Here is a 14,417-nt window from a genome sequence, read left to right as displayed (position 1 = left end):
TTTGTAGAGCCAGGTAATTTTGATTTTTGCCAGTAGATGCCAAAACAATATAAAAAATGGGCTGGAGAAGAAAATACAGAGATTTTCAATATTATGTTTGAGCCACTTGTGACTTTTCTTTGTAAATATAATTGAATTACTCAGTAAGAAAATGTGGTTTTCAGAAGACTAGATCAGATGACCTAGGATTGTTAGCTTTTTAAAAAGATAAATGCTTGTTTCTGAAACATGAACTGTTTCGATTTTCATGTGAAGGTAAAAAGTTTGAAAACACAGAAATGTTTGGCCAGTATCCACTCCAGGTTAATGGCTTTAAAGATCTGCATGAGTGCCTCGAAGCTGCAATGATTGAAGGGGAAATTGAATCCCTCCATTCAGAAAACTCTGCCAAGTCTGGTCAGGAGGTAAGTGCTCTTGTGGACTTCTCTCAGGATGTTGTTACAGTGCTCTTTATTTTTCAGTGGGGTTCATGGTTGTTTTTTTATATGACCTGCTGCTGTGCAGGTCCTGATGTCTGGCATAATGTTAATTTGGGGGCGTTATATCTCTTGGAGTATTGAGAATATAATATTTTTTTATTTTTCATAAGATAGGAAGTTCATGGTTATTAAAAGCTTGCACAATTAAGTGCTTACAGTGGTGATTTGACACAGGCTGGCTCCCACCTGTTGGTGATACTTGATCTCCATGAGAGGTCATGGCTATGATGTCCTGTGGTACCTGACGCTGCTCTGGGCCATATTGCTTCAAGAGTGCCCTTGCCATTGCTTCACAGCACTCTTGTTCCTCTGTGCCTTGTCATATGATTCCTCAGCACCTTGGCCTTCTTCCCCTCTCCCCATTCTACTGGCATTTCCATGCGTCCTCCTCTTTGCCACCTGCAGTGGGCAATTCTCCACTTTGCTTGAGGTTTGGACAGACAATGCCTGCTCTCTGGGCTGCTGTTCCTCCTGTTCCAGAAGAGCTCATTAGAGCAGGAGGCTGCCAAATACCAGAAGATGCTGGGAGTGGGTGAAGGGATTCATATGGAGCCTCACTAAGCAGTGGGGTGTAGAATCATAGAATCGATTGGGTTGGAAAAGACCTCCGAGATCATCGAGTCCAACCCTTGGTCCAACTCTAGTCCATTTACTAGATCATGGCACTCACTGCCATGTCCAATCTGCATTTAAAAACCTCCAGGGATGGTGAATCCTCCACCTGCCTGGGCAGCCCATTCCAATGCCTGATTACTCTCTCTGGAAAGAATTTTTTTCTGATATCCAACTTAAATTTCCCCGGGCAGAGCTTAAGCCCGTGCCCCCTTGTCCTATTGCTGAGTGCGTGGGAGAAGAGACCAGCCCCCACCTGGCTAGAACTTCCCTTCAGGTAGTTCTAGACAGTGATGAGGTCACCTCTGAGCCTCCTCCAGGCTAGACAACCCCAGCTCCCTCAGCCTCTCCCCATAGGGCTTGTGCTCCAGTCCCTTCACCAGCCTTGTTGCTCTTCTCTGGACTCGCTTCAGCACCTCAGTGTCCTTTCTGAACTGAGGGGCCCAGAACTGAACACAGTACTCAAGGTGTGGCCTCACCAACGCAGAGTACAGGGGAAGGATCACTTCCCTCGTCCTGCTGGCCACGCTATTTTTGATACAGGACAGGATCCCATTGGCCTTCTTGACCACCTGGGCACACTGTTGGCTCATGTTGAGCTTCCTGTCAATTAGTACCCCATCATGTAGTGTATGATGTTAGGGTGAGGTGATGAGTGAGATTGTGCAGAAATCACAGGTTATGGAAAGAAGTAGCTAGTGTTGTAGAATGCTCTGAAACATTCCCTCTTATTACTGGCATTCATATGTGTGCCCATCATTTCTCTCTGGCAGAGCTCTCTCTAATAACCTGTGGGTTACTGATGTGGAAAAATTGGAATCCCCATGGCCTTTAAGCATTGAGCTACTTTCTCTTTATGCTGCTGTCTGTGTTTCATCACAGTTATTTTAAAGATGTGGAGTTGAGGTCTGATTTCTTCCTTGATGTCAATCTTTGGAAGTAATATAATTTTACTTCATTTAATCATATCAGCATACACACAGGGTTTAATTACAGAGCCTAGTGACGCACACTGAAATCATCCTCCAGTCAGAAGTTCTGGTTTCAACATTGTGTTTTGCGACAAATATTTTTGAGCATCTGTTTTACAATGATCATGTTACCTGGAATATAACTGGTAGAAAACAGAATCTCATAAATTTCTTAGTACAATCCAAAGTTTGATTTCTTCATTCAAGGTGAAATCTTGTATGTACCTACTAGAAGAGCACGATTGTTCATTTTGTAAACCGAAGGTTGTCTTACAGTTAAAACCTGTGTGTAATCATGCATAAAATGTCAGTTCTCTTATAAATGCTTGACTTGAAATGTCAGATTTGGCTTGGTTTTTTGTTTTGGTTTTTTGGTTTTTTTTTGTTTTTGTGAGGACTTTTTTTGTAGATTTCTTTTTTTGAAGTTTTTTAACCTGTAATGTTGGGAAATTGTGGGGAACAGTGGGATAGTCATGTACAGGTCTAGACAGTTAAGCTTTGAGTTCTGTGAAATTGGAGGGTGGCATGGCTTCTTAGCATGTGGAAATTGAAGTTAGTCATATAGGTTCACAATGGTGAAAAAACAAGAAACATTAATGCTTTATTACCAGGACCAAGTAAATTTATTAAGTTTACCTGAAGTAATTTATAGTGGCGTTGCTGCTTTTAGTAGTTGTGTTTTAATATGATGCCTCAAAGGTCATGGAATCAGCTAGGCTGGAAAAGACCTCTGAGATCGGGTCCAACTTATGACCTAACACCACCTTGCCTACTAGACCATGGCACTAAAGTGCCACATCCAATCTTAAACGCCTCCAGGGATGGAGATGCAGGGACCCTGGGCAAACCATTCCAATGCTCAGTCACTCTTCCTGTGAAGAACTTCCTAATGTCCTTGCCTTAAGACTTAAGACTGTGTCCTCTTGTCCTGTCATTTGTTGCCTGGGAGAAAATACCAACCTCCCACCTGGCTACACCCTCTTGTCAGGTAGTTGTAGAGAGTGATAAGGTCACCCCTGAGCCCCCTTTTCTCCAGGCTAAACACCCCCAGCTCCCTCAGACGCTGCTCACAGGACTTGTGCTCCAGTCCCCTCACCAGCCTCGTTGCCCTTCTCTGGTCACACTCCAGCACCTCAATGTCCTTCCTGAATTGAGGGCCCCCAAACTGGATGCAGCATTTGAGGTGTGGCCTCACCAGTGCTGAGTAGAGGGGAAGAATCACTTCCCTGGTCCTGCATTGTCCCAGTGCATTGGAAGGTTTTGAAGTCCTAAGCCATCTCAATTTCTTGTAGTTTTAACAAAGTCTGTCTCAGCTGAACAAAGACTTGAAGATTCCTCTGAGATATAGATTTCAAAATCTAAGAAAATATTACTGTGAGACACATTTCGAAAGATCCTGAAAGCAGCATTCTATGTTTTTCCTTATTTGCCCCTTCTAAAACCAATTTCTCCCACAGCTGTGTCGGTCTGCAGGTATTGTACCATTATTACTAAATTAAATTACTGCTATTGAAAGGCATTTATTGTGGGGTTTTCTGTTTTTCTTTTGTCCAGCACTGGTTCACAGAGCTTCCTCCTGTCTTAACTTTTGAGCTATCAAGATTTGAGTTTAATCAGGCTTTGGGGAGACCAGAGAAGATACACAACAAATTAGAATTTCCTCCAATTTTGTATCTAGACAGGTACAGTATAGTATTATCAACAAAATCCTAATATGAATATAAAATTAAATCTCATGAGTTTGTTAAAGTTGCTGATGTATTTTATACTTGCTTAAATCACAGTAAATTTCTGTTCTAGCTATAAATGTTCGAGTTTTCATGAGTTTCATCTGTTTGAGAAAGTACAGAGATAACCATTTAGACATACTGCTGCTTTGAGTCAAAAAGCTGCTTCCCCTTCCCTTTATTGTTACATAGTTGTGAACACAGGCAAAATACTCTGAAAAATCAAACTGTTTATGGATCCATTTAAGAAAATGGGTGATGAGTCAGCTATTTCATGGCTTTCCATATAGACTGTGTGGTTTCAAGGGTATCCTCAGCATCAGGGCAATGGTGTTGATGTGTAGATGTGTAATACCAGGATGGCTTTCAGTCAGCTGCTGAATGTTTTGTGTGAACCTAAATAATGAAACAGGAATATTGCTGTGTGGTGGCTATGTAAACCACTTCATTTAGAATCTTCCTAATAGTAGCTTTCTAATACATGTTTGTCATCCATGGTATTGAACAGAGCTTTTGACACGGGGGAAGAAGCACCTTCTGAAACTTGTAGAAGGGAAGGTTTAATGGGTTATTTTCTTCTCAGTTCTGTTTTAGTGCTGAATATGTTGTAGGTTTGAGAGAGTGTGAGTTTGTATTAGCACTAAGAATTAGTGATTGTGGTTGGTGGGTACAGACCTCAGTTCCAGTGCTGGGATACTGCGGGCTGACATTTCTTTCTAAATTTCATGTTTTACAGGTATATGCACAAAAACAGAGAAATAACAAGAATTAAACGAGATGAAATCAAGAGACTCAAAGAGTACCTCACAGTTTTACAGCAGAGATTAGAACGGTATTATAGATAACTGTGTAAATGCAAATAGTTTTTTGGCTACATAAAATAGCTCTTTGTGTGTAGTTATTTAATCTAGATTTCTCTCTGTATTTCTTTTCTTTTACCCTTTTCCTTGGAAATTGCGTATAAGCATTATAATTCTGATGCATGAATCATGCTAGGAGAGACTTGCTTTATTTAATTGCACTCAACCAGAAAAAAAAACACTTTTATTTCTTTTTTTTTTAATTTTTTTTTTTGTCTATGTGAGTCATGGCATTAATACGTTTTATGGTTAACAGATATTTAAGCTATGGTTCTGGTCCTAAACGATTCCCCTTGGTAGATGTCCTGCAGTACGCCCTGGAGTTTGCCTCCAGCAAGCCGGTGTGCACATCTCCCGTCGATGACCTGGGTGCAAGTGCCCCTGCGATCGGCACAATGCCAGCCCAGACCTCTCCCAGGTAAGGGCTGCCTCCTGCACTCCCAGTGCAAGCCAGCCTCTGAGAGGGGGAGGAAATTAAAATCTTTCGTTCAGGTGAATAAAACCAGGCATCTCCTAAGGCTTATAGTATAAAATCTCTACTCTTTTCCTAGAAGTATTTTGCAGCCATGACAGACTTAAATGAATAAATCAAAATGTTAACAGTGTGGGTTTGTCTCATGTGCTTATAATAATGACTTTAGGTGGAGAATTTCCATTTTCAAACAAAGCCCAATTCCACCTACAATTCCAATATCTGGTGACATCACTGCTTCCCAAGAGTATGGTTTAAGAATCTGAATTGGCTTTAAGGTTTCTGATGTATGATTTATCTGTTAGTTTCTGCCCACGAGTTAAGCTCCTTTTCTCCTTTGAAATTTATACTTCTCAGCAAGTTTGTATGGAACCTAATCGTGTGACTTTTTCAATACAGAGCAGCTAAAGTATCAGGGAGACAAAGATCCAATAATGTTGTTTTTCACATTATTCAAGCTAATAACTCAGTGTTGGGGATTAAGTGCACCCTCAGTCAGTTTGTGGAGGACACCAATTCAGGCATGAGTGTCAATCTGCTGGAGGCCAGGAAGGCCCTGCAGAGGAATCTGGACAGGCTGGATCCATGGGCTGAGGACAATATCAACGGGGGTTCAACAAGGCCAAGTACTGGGTCCTGCACTTGGGTCACAAAGAACTCTTGCGGTGCTACAGACAGAGTGGCTGGAAAGCTGCTGGGCACAAAAGGCCCTGGGGTGCTGGCTGAGAGCAGCTAAACATGAGCCAGCGTGTGCCCAGGTGGCCAGGAAGGCCAATGGCACCTGGCTTGTATCAGCAATGGGGTGGCCAGCAGGACAAAGCAGTGACTGCCTCTCTATACTTGGCACTGGTGAGGCTACACCTCAAATCCTGCACTCAGTTTTGGGTCTCTCACTGCAAGAAAGACGCTGAAGGACTGGAGTGAGTTGAGAGAAGGGCAACAAAACTGGGGAAGGGTCTCGAACACAAGTCCTGTGAGGAGCAGCTGAGGGAGCTGGAGTTGTTCAGCTTGGAGAAAAGGGGGCTCAGAGGGAACCTTATTGATCTCTACAACTACAGGAGAGGAGGGTGTAGCCAGGTGGAGGTTGGTCCCTTCTCCCGGGTAACATGCAGTAGGACACAAGTTGCACAAAGGTAGGTTTAGATTGAGTATTAGAAAAAAGTTCCTCACAGAAAGGGTTGTCAAACAATGGAATAGGCTGCCCAGAGAAGTGATGTAGTCACCATTCCTGAGGGTGATAAGTCAGAGGTGTATAAATGTGTTACTCAGGAACATGGTTTAGTGGTGGAATTAGAAGTGGTGGGTTAATGTTGGATTTGATCTTAGGAGCTTTTCCAACCTAAAATTTTAGATGATAATAGAACATAGCTCCAGATAGGACTTGGCTAGGGTGACACTAACCATTCATAGCATAGCTTTTTATATTGCAGTGGAAAGAGTGATTCTGGACCAGCCAAGGTGATTAACTTAGTCATTCAAACAAGTGAAGTACATGGACTTTAAAAAGATTTCTTGTCTTAACTGATATATTACCAGTAGAAATCATGATGAGAGAATATAAACTTTTAAAAATTACCATTGCTTACATGAAATACAATATCCAAAGTAATATACTTTGTTCAAACTGCTATATAAGAAATTCTGTAAAAATGTAGGTATTGTGACTTTCTTGTCCATCTGTAGAAACACCACAGCATGTTATATGGAGTCACATTTTCAGCTCCTAATGTTCTCAGAACTTTCTAAACTACTGAAGAATTCAGGTTCCTCAGACTGTATCATGATGCTGTACACAAAGTACAAAGTTAGTGACTTACAAGGAAGATCTTCAAATTCCTGTTATGCAATGTAATTATATATAGGTGGTCTTTGTTGATAAGAAGAGACAAATCTGTAACAGGTTCTAACTTTTATTCTTCTGCCGCTCTTGTAGAATTCTCCTAAACTGGCTGCTCTGCAGTTTGAGTTAGAGCTGTTTGGAACAAATTTAAATGGGTTGGTACTAAATTGCCAGTGTGCCGTAAATATCAGAGATCCCTTCACTATTGTCTATTCAGTTAAACATGAGTTGTAGGTAGATGATCAGAAGAAGAATGTCTGCTAGGGGTAGGACACACATAGAAGTTATAAACAGACAACTTGTGTTTATTAGATTTTATGATCAGTGGATCATAAGACAAGCTGCTCTGATTTTTCTCTCTGCCATTTGGCACTAAATGTTTCAAACCACAGTGATTATGTGTATGAAGTGATTTGAAAGTGTTTAGTAGCATTTCAAATACAGCAAACTATGGCTTGACCAATTCAAATCTGATTCCTTTGTTTGGTAACGGCAGCCACAGTTGTTGTGCTAACATGTAGTGTGCCACACAGTTTTCAGAATTTACATACTAATTCAATACTGGTTTTGTAGGTACCTTTCCTGATTGCACTGTAGAAAATGATTACATTTAAAATTCTTATTTTCAGAGGAACAACTTATTTTTATGGAGTAGCTTTTAGTTTGTGCATATGATGATTCAGTTTTTATATTTCATGTTTTGAATGAATGCAGCACAATAGAGCAGCAGGGGCCTTCATCTTCAGATGTTCCAAGCACATCTCCTGTACAAAGATCAGTAATACACAAACCATTCACACAATCACGAATTCCTCCTGATCTGCCGATGCATCCGGCACCGCGGCACATCACCGAGGAGGAGCTGTCTGTCCTGGAAGGCTGTTTGCATCGCTGGAGGACGGAAGTAGAGAATGACACTAGAGGTAATGCCATGACCTGGGGAATGCACTTGCTGGAAAGGATTTCTGCAAGTGGGGGAACTCTTTCATCCAAGAAGTTTCAATCTTTGGCATGTGGATATATCAACATGCACCACATGTGAAACGTACCCATGTTTGCCTCTTAGTGAGAAAAAATAAAGATGTAGCCATGTGCAATTTTGCAGCCTTATGGAAGAGAGGGTCTTTTTTTCTTTCAGATTTACAAGAAAGTATATCTAGAATACATCGGACAATTGAATTGATGTACTCTGACAAAACAATGGTCCAAGTAAGTACAATTTCAGTATGAGATAAATGAAAATAGATCCTTTTTGTCACTTTTTGAAAGTTCTTAGATGCTTGAAAATAAAGCAAGTATACAACAATTACACAGTGGTTTGAGAAATTTCATTGGAAAGTCATAATGGGTTTTGCAAACACTTTAGTCATGCATAGTCAGATGGAAGTCAGCATTACAATATTTTACAGGTGACATGCTTAAGTTCAATCAACTTTGTGATGAAAAGCCAAAATATGTTCAATCTCTGATCTGTTTTTTTTACTTGAATGCAGATTCACACAATAATTTTTTTTGCCCTGATTTGACCATATTGATAGGTAATCATATGGCTTTAGGTGGCAAAGCATTAGACACAAGAAACTATTATTTTTATGCTTAGTGCCTTTGTGTATTGCAACTTCCATGCTAATACTTGGGAATTCAAGACTCCTGATTGTGATTTGAAGTTAATAATGCCAGTGCATGGTACTGTTGTTAGGTTTTTAAAACAATGTCTAGATTTATTATCAGTCACAACGTTGATGGTTAGTCTGAGCTGCCCTATAGGAAATGATCATGTTGCATAATCTGAGCAGTGTTTTTAGAATGCTTTCCTATGGAGTTGTGGCTCCTCTGCCATTTCTTATGTTCACGTACTCATGTTCTCTCACTCTGGCAGGTTTTAAGGTTAAGGATTACTTCCTGTTACTTTCTGTTAGTAAAAAGAACTATTTTCATTCCAAGTAAGATCTGTTCAGCTTACAGTTTTTTTGAGGTATGTTTTCATTTTGTACATGGCTTGTAATATTTCCTGGCAGCTGAACTCTGATGTTAAGGATTTCAGGCAGACTTGCCTAGATGACTTTCTTTAAGCTTGCTACTTGCAGGCACTTTTTTTATCTTAATGCTTGTGTTATGACAAGAAGGCTACAGGCTATGTGTCAAATTAAGTAATTTGTTGGTCTTATATCCAAATAGTCTACCTGTGTCAGCTTAACTGTTATAGGAAGAAATAACTCTGGATGGCAAAGGTAGTAGTCAGCTATCATTACAAAACAAAAAGGAGATTACTTAGTAAAACACGAAGTAGGTGCTGGACCCATCTGAAATCACAGACTGGAAGCAGAGGTTCCCCTTCTGCAGCTCAGCTGACTTTGTGCCTGTGGGTGTTTTGGTACAATAGGAAGAAGGCAGGTGCACAGAGCTGTCTGCTTTTCCTGTATTTGCCTAACTCTTCCTCTGGATGATTTGCTGTCTGGGTGTTGCTCTGTTCTTTGGGATAAGTTTCACAGTATTTAAGTTTTCCTCTACACAATATAATTGCAGGGCTGAAAGCTTTTCACTTGTAAGTCAAGTTCTAGGCACATAAAACTAGACAGATTTCTAAGACAAACATTAAATTTACAAGATACTTCCTAATGTTTGTATGAACTATTTGAGAAGCACGCCATCTTTTCCTTGTGATCGCTTTGATTCTAAAGAAAACTACAATTGTCCTAAAATCTTTGTTGAGTTTTCACATGCAATACATTCCCAAAATGTTTATTTTGTCCTGTTCTCCTGAGTCAGTGTTTCATCAGGTGCTTATTTAATTATTTCCTTCCTTCCATGTGGGGAAATGAGTCACAACTGTTTTTCCTGTGGGAGCTCATCTTGGACATAGCAGTGTTGACATATCTGTTCTGTAGCTCCCTGTGATGGAGTTGGTGAGGCTCCATTCCTGTTTCATGAGGACTAAGTGTAAGCTAAGAAGCTCAGTGCCAGGTATTGTTGTATTGCTCTGTCCTATCAATTGCTGTTGATATAATGACTTATCAGAAGAGATATCTGTCAGCCCTGAACTCACCTATACCCCAGTCACAGACCTTCATGGGGAACCCTCCTGGAAGCTCAGCATGGACAGCTGGTTTTCCACAGCTGGAGAAAAGGGTAGAGGCCCTCAAGCTGACCGAGTTAGCATGGTTTTAAGTAAAATGTTTTAAATTCACCTGACATTATTAGTGCCTGATTTTAGGGTGAGGAAATTTTATTTTGAAGTCTGTAGAGAACGTAATTTTGTTTTTAAATCAGGATCTGCATATATTTTTGTCAATGTACATGGACTTGCAATCATTTTAAGAAGGCTTTCACACTGGTTTAATAACAGATGTTAAAAACCTCACAGCATTTAGATTTAAGGACTTGCCAGGATTTCTTCTGTGTATACTGCTTGTGTTTGGGAGATTTAGAGTGTGGTTTGGTCTCTGGAATGACAGACTGTTTGATTCCAGCTGCCCTGCCGTCAGTCAGCTTTACAGTTCAAAGAGGGTTGCAAAATCTCCAGCCCTTGCATATAGTCTGGAATAGAAATACCAGGTTAAAAACGACTTCAAGGAGTTTCTCAAGTCATAGTTACAAGTGTATTTGTGGTTACTGGTTATGGAGGTACTCAAATGATATTTACAACAAATACTTAGTACATCTTGTGTTAAATAGACTGTTTATCCTCAGTCCAGATTGTGACACCAGTAAAAGATGGTTTGGGGTTTTTCATCCCAGCTGAGCTGTTGTCACTCAGGCACACTGTGCGTAGCAGAGAAGCTCAGTTTTCCCTTTTGTGTTGCATGTGCTCTGTCAGCAGGTTAAAATGAGTCAATCACTATGATGCTTTTAAAAGACTTGTAAGTAAAGAAGCACTCATTGATTCTGCTTCTCTCCCCCTCCTTCTGATTCCCAACTACATAGATATAAACTAAGTTTCCTTTTCTTCTTACTTGTTGGTGAACACATGTAACCTGGAATGCTTTACACTGTTCCTAGAAACTGGTATCTTCCCTCTTTGCCTTAGGAGGAGGAGAGGACCTCTTCAGGAGTTCCACACTTAACTTAAATGCTTTTACTGATGCATTTAAAATACCAGAGAACAGTTGTATTCCTATCCTACTGTAGGAATTTTACCTTTGGGTAACAGAAGTATTCAGGTCTCAGGTATTCCTGTAAATAAACTTTCTGAATTGGTACAGAGAAAACACAGAGTTTATTACCTTGAATTTGCATGTACCTTTCCAGACTTTCTGACAGGTTTACCAGGTCAGAGCTGGGGCAAGTCACAGACAGGCAGGGCTGACATCTTTGAGGGGGTTTTTGTTCAAGGAAGATAGGAATATCATGGAATTAAGAAAGGAGGATGCCTGGTAGTAAAGGCAGCAGAGCAGACATTTTTATGCTGTACACTCACTGATGTTTTTAAGATCTGTAAGTGGTAAGTAACAGTTCTAAGTCCTTATGCTCACTGGGCTGCTAGTTTTACTTGTTTGGTTTTCCTCTGTGTTGTGTTTTGATCCTGTTTATTTTTGTTATTTTTATTTTATTTAATGTAGCTGTTATTGCTGGCATACAGTAGGAAGTATCTGCTGGCAGAGAGTGCCTGACATTTGGGGTTTTTTTCTGTTTCCTTTTTTAAGGTTCCTTATAGGTTGCATGCTGTGCTAGTTCATGAGGGTCAAGCAAATGCAGGACACTACTGGGCATATATTTATGACCACCACCAGAGCAGATGGATGAAATACAACGATATTTCTGTGACAAAGTCAACTTGGGAAGAGTTGGAACGGGACTCTTTTGGTGGTTACAGGAATGCCAGTGCATATTGTTTAATGTATATCAATGACAAGGAACAATACTTGATACAAGGTAATGTTATCATGATATAGAATAGCTGAATAGATTGATAAAGTGAGCTGCTTTCACACAGATTTCCAGATTTTTGAAATGTTTTTAATAATTATTAGAAGTTTAATTTTTGTTGATAACTGTCAGATTATTTTGGGGGTAGAAAAATTGCTCTTCAATTTTTAGATTAATAAAGATAATCCCAGTGTTTCAACATTTTTAAGAGATTAAAATAAACTAAGTTTGGTAATTTGTAAACATTCTAGCCAAGTGATTGCATGCTCAGAAGTTTGAAGGGTTTATCTCATTAGAATAGAAATATGGAATAGATAAATGAGCATTTCTACATTAAAATCCTCATGTAGCTGCCCTTTTTTTTTCTTTTTTTTTTTTATTCCTCCTAAGTTTCAGAGCTCTGATGCACTCTACTGGAGCATGCAAACTTGAAAGCTTATGCAGTAAACTGAAATGTGAATAACTTAGCCCTACCAACCACACATTAACCTAAGTAATACATGGATTGGGAAATTTTTTTTCAGGTCATGAAGTAGTATGAAACTACAAGACATTGTGTGGAAGTGTTTGAAGAGAGGGAAAAGATCCCTTTAGCATGAGTTTTATGAAAATGGCAGCCAGGGAGCTGACTGTGAAAAAGTCCAGGGATTCAGCAAAAAGGTTGTGGAAAACTTCCACGCTTCCATCTCTTCATGGGGCAGAAGGCTTGTCTGCTCATTTGCTGAGTTTTTGAAGGAGAACTGACACTAACCATGGCATTTCTAGATTGCCAGATTGGTAGTGGACTTGCAGCCATGGTGTTTGTCATCCCTGCAGGCTGTTGTGCCCCTCCAATTAAGTCTGAGGCCTCCTCACTGGGACAGCTACAGCTGATTGATCTATGGTCTGGGACACCCCTGCAGAGACCATTCTCAAAGCAAAAATTAAGGTTACTCAGTGTAGCTGGTGTTCTTATCAGCTGACTTTCCAAGTCCCTGCAGGCCCTCTCTCTTTCCCCTTTTCTGTTGGGAAGTTTAGTTGTGTCCATCTCTGTGTGGTCCTAATGCAGTCAAGTGATGGTGGAGTGTTTGTGACATTTTTTTCTGAATGTTCACAGTCAGAGGTGCTCATGGCCCAAAAGGCTTATCTTTCAAGGTGTCAGTGACCTGTCACTGCCCAAGAATGTAAAATCCAAAGATGCCAGGAGCAGTAGCCATATATCTCTGTAGCAAAGGAGTGCCTAGCAGATAGTAAAACCAGTTAGAAATAATATAGTTTTGGGGGATTTGGTGTTACACTGTACATTTCTAGTAATTCACTTGAGGAGATCTGCTGAACATACTCTTTTTCCATATTCTTTTCTTGAAACTTATATTTCATGTTACTACAGAGGAGTTTAACAAAGAAACAGGGCAGATCCTTGTTGGAATGGACACACTGCCTTCTGATCTAAGGGATTACGTCAAGGAAGACAATAAACGTTTTGAAAAAGAACTTGAAGAGTGGGATGCAGAACTTGCTCAGAAAGCACAGCAGGAGAAGTTGTTATCTCAGATACCCAGGGCACCAGCACCTTCACCTGCTCCAGGTTAGCTGCTTCTACTTGTTTGTAAAAGGACACTGGGTTTTGTATATATAGTTTTACAGTGTAACAACAGAAAAAAAGTTAATTTGTGTAGTCATGAATTACAACTGTTTACTTGGCCACGGTAACTGTACTTGAAGCATAATCTGGGGGTTTTTTTGCATTTCCTTTTTTTATTTAAAGAAAGAAATTTTTTTTGCTGCTTCTGCCTTTTCCCTCCCAGTTATTTTTAGCTTTTTTTTTTTTTCCATAGAAACAGGACTTTTAAGACAAGTAATTATTAACAGGTCTCACCAGTCTGTCTTGAGAATTTGATAGTCCATAAATAACGTATATTCTTCTATTCAGCATGATTGAGTACAAGACCTACCCTCTAATTTTAAATTTGGACAGAATTTAGAGGTGAATGGAAGAATAATTTATTTGGGGTGGTGCATTTAATAGATTTAGCAATAGTAGGGCCCACTTAAGATTTTGCTGTGTAAAAATGAGGCTGTTAAAATTATGGAAAAGACTCTGACCGGAAACAGTGAGGCCAATGACTTGTAATGTAGTGAGTCTGCTGTCCAGATATTTTCATTACTGTATTTGAGTTTTTAAGACTAAGCATATATTTCTCATAACTATCTGTGACTGCAAACTGAATGTAAGAAGTGCAGTGATTTAGTGACATATCTTGTTTTGTGAACTCGGCTGAGAGTTACTTCATCTTCTATGTTTGGAGTTCACACACACTTTGAGACTGTTTTTTTTTCTTTTGTTAGTAGTGGAAAGTGCAAAATGAATGTTTTATTTGCCTGCCAAAATTTGGTTTCATCACGTAAAGAGTATAAGACACTATTTATACTAATCAATTTATTGCCCTCAAGTGGAAGACTTTGAGATGTCTGTTAAGGCAGAAGAATATAATGTGTTTATTATTTTACAAAGTAAAAATACATCTGGCATTCCAGTGACTGTAGGTCATTCCATATATTGAGTCTGTATCCCTCAGAAAGTTCATATAGAATCTTATCTTTGTTCTCA

The 14,417-nt window shown here is 39.7% G+C and overlaps 1 protein-coding gene across 2 annotated transcripts in view; it reads left to right on the top strand.

The window, feature by feature from the left end:
- USP25 (ubiquitin specific peptidase 25) overlaps positions 1-14,417 on the top strand; it is a 95,376-nt gene that overhangs the window by 64,804 nt on the left and 16,155 nt on the right. For both annotated transcript variants that reach the window (XM_071563138.1, XM_071563128.1), the window contains exons 10-17: positions 256-404; positions 3,617-3,744; positions 4,526-4,621; positions 4,906-5,067; positions 7,676-7,884; positions 8,100-8,170; positions 11,605-11,833; positions 13,197-13,394. In XM_071563138.1, the coding sequence (XP_071419239.1) occupies positions 256-404; positions 3,617-3,744; positions 4,526-4,621; positions 4,906-5,067; positions 7,676-7,884; positions 8,100-8,170; positions 11,605-11,833; positions 13,197-13,394 (1,242 nt within the window). The remainder of the gene's footprint in view (positions 1-255; positions 405-3,616; positions 3,745-4,525; positions 4,622-4,905; positions 5,068-7,675; positions 7,885-8,099; positions 8,171-11,604; positions 11,834-13,196; positions 13,395-14,417) is intronic.

The sequence above is a fragment of the Pithys albifrons genome, chromosome 1, assembly GCF_047495875.1.
Source record: "Pithys albifrons albifrons isolate INPA30051 chromosome 1, PitAlb_v1, whole genome shotgun sequence".
NCBI classification, from domain to species: domain Eukaryota; kingdom Metazoa; phylum Chordata; class Aves; order Passeriformes; family Thamnophilidae; genus Pithys; species Pithys albifrons.
This window is presented reverse-complemented; position numbering and strand designations above follow the sequence as displayed.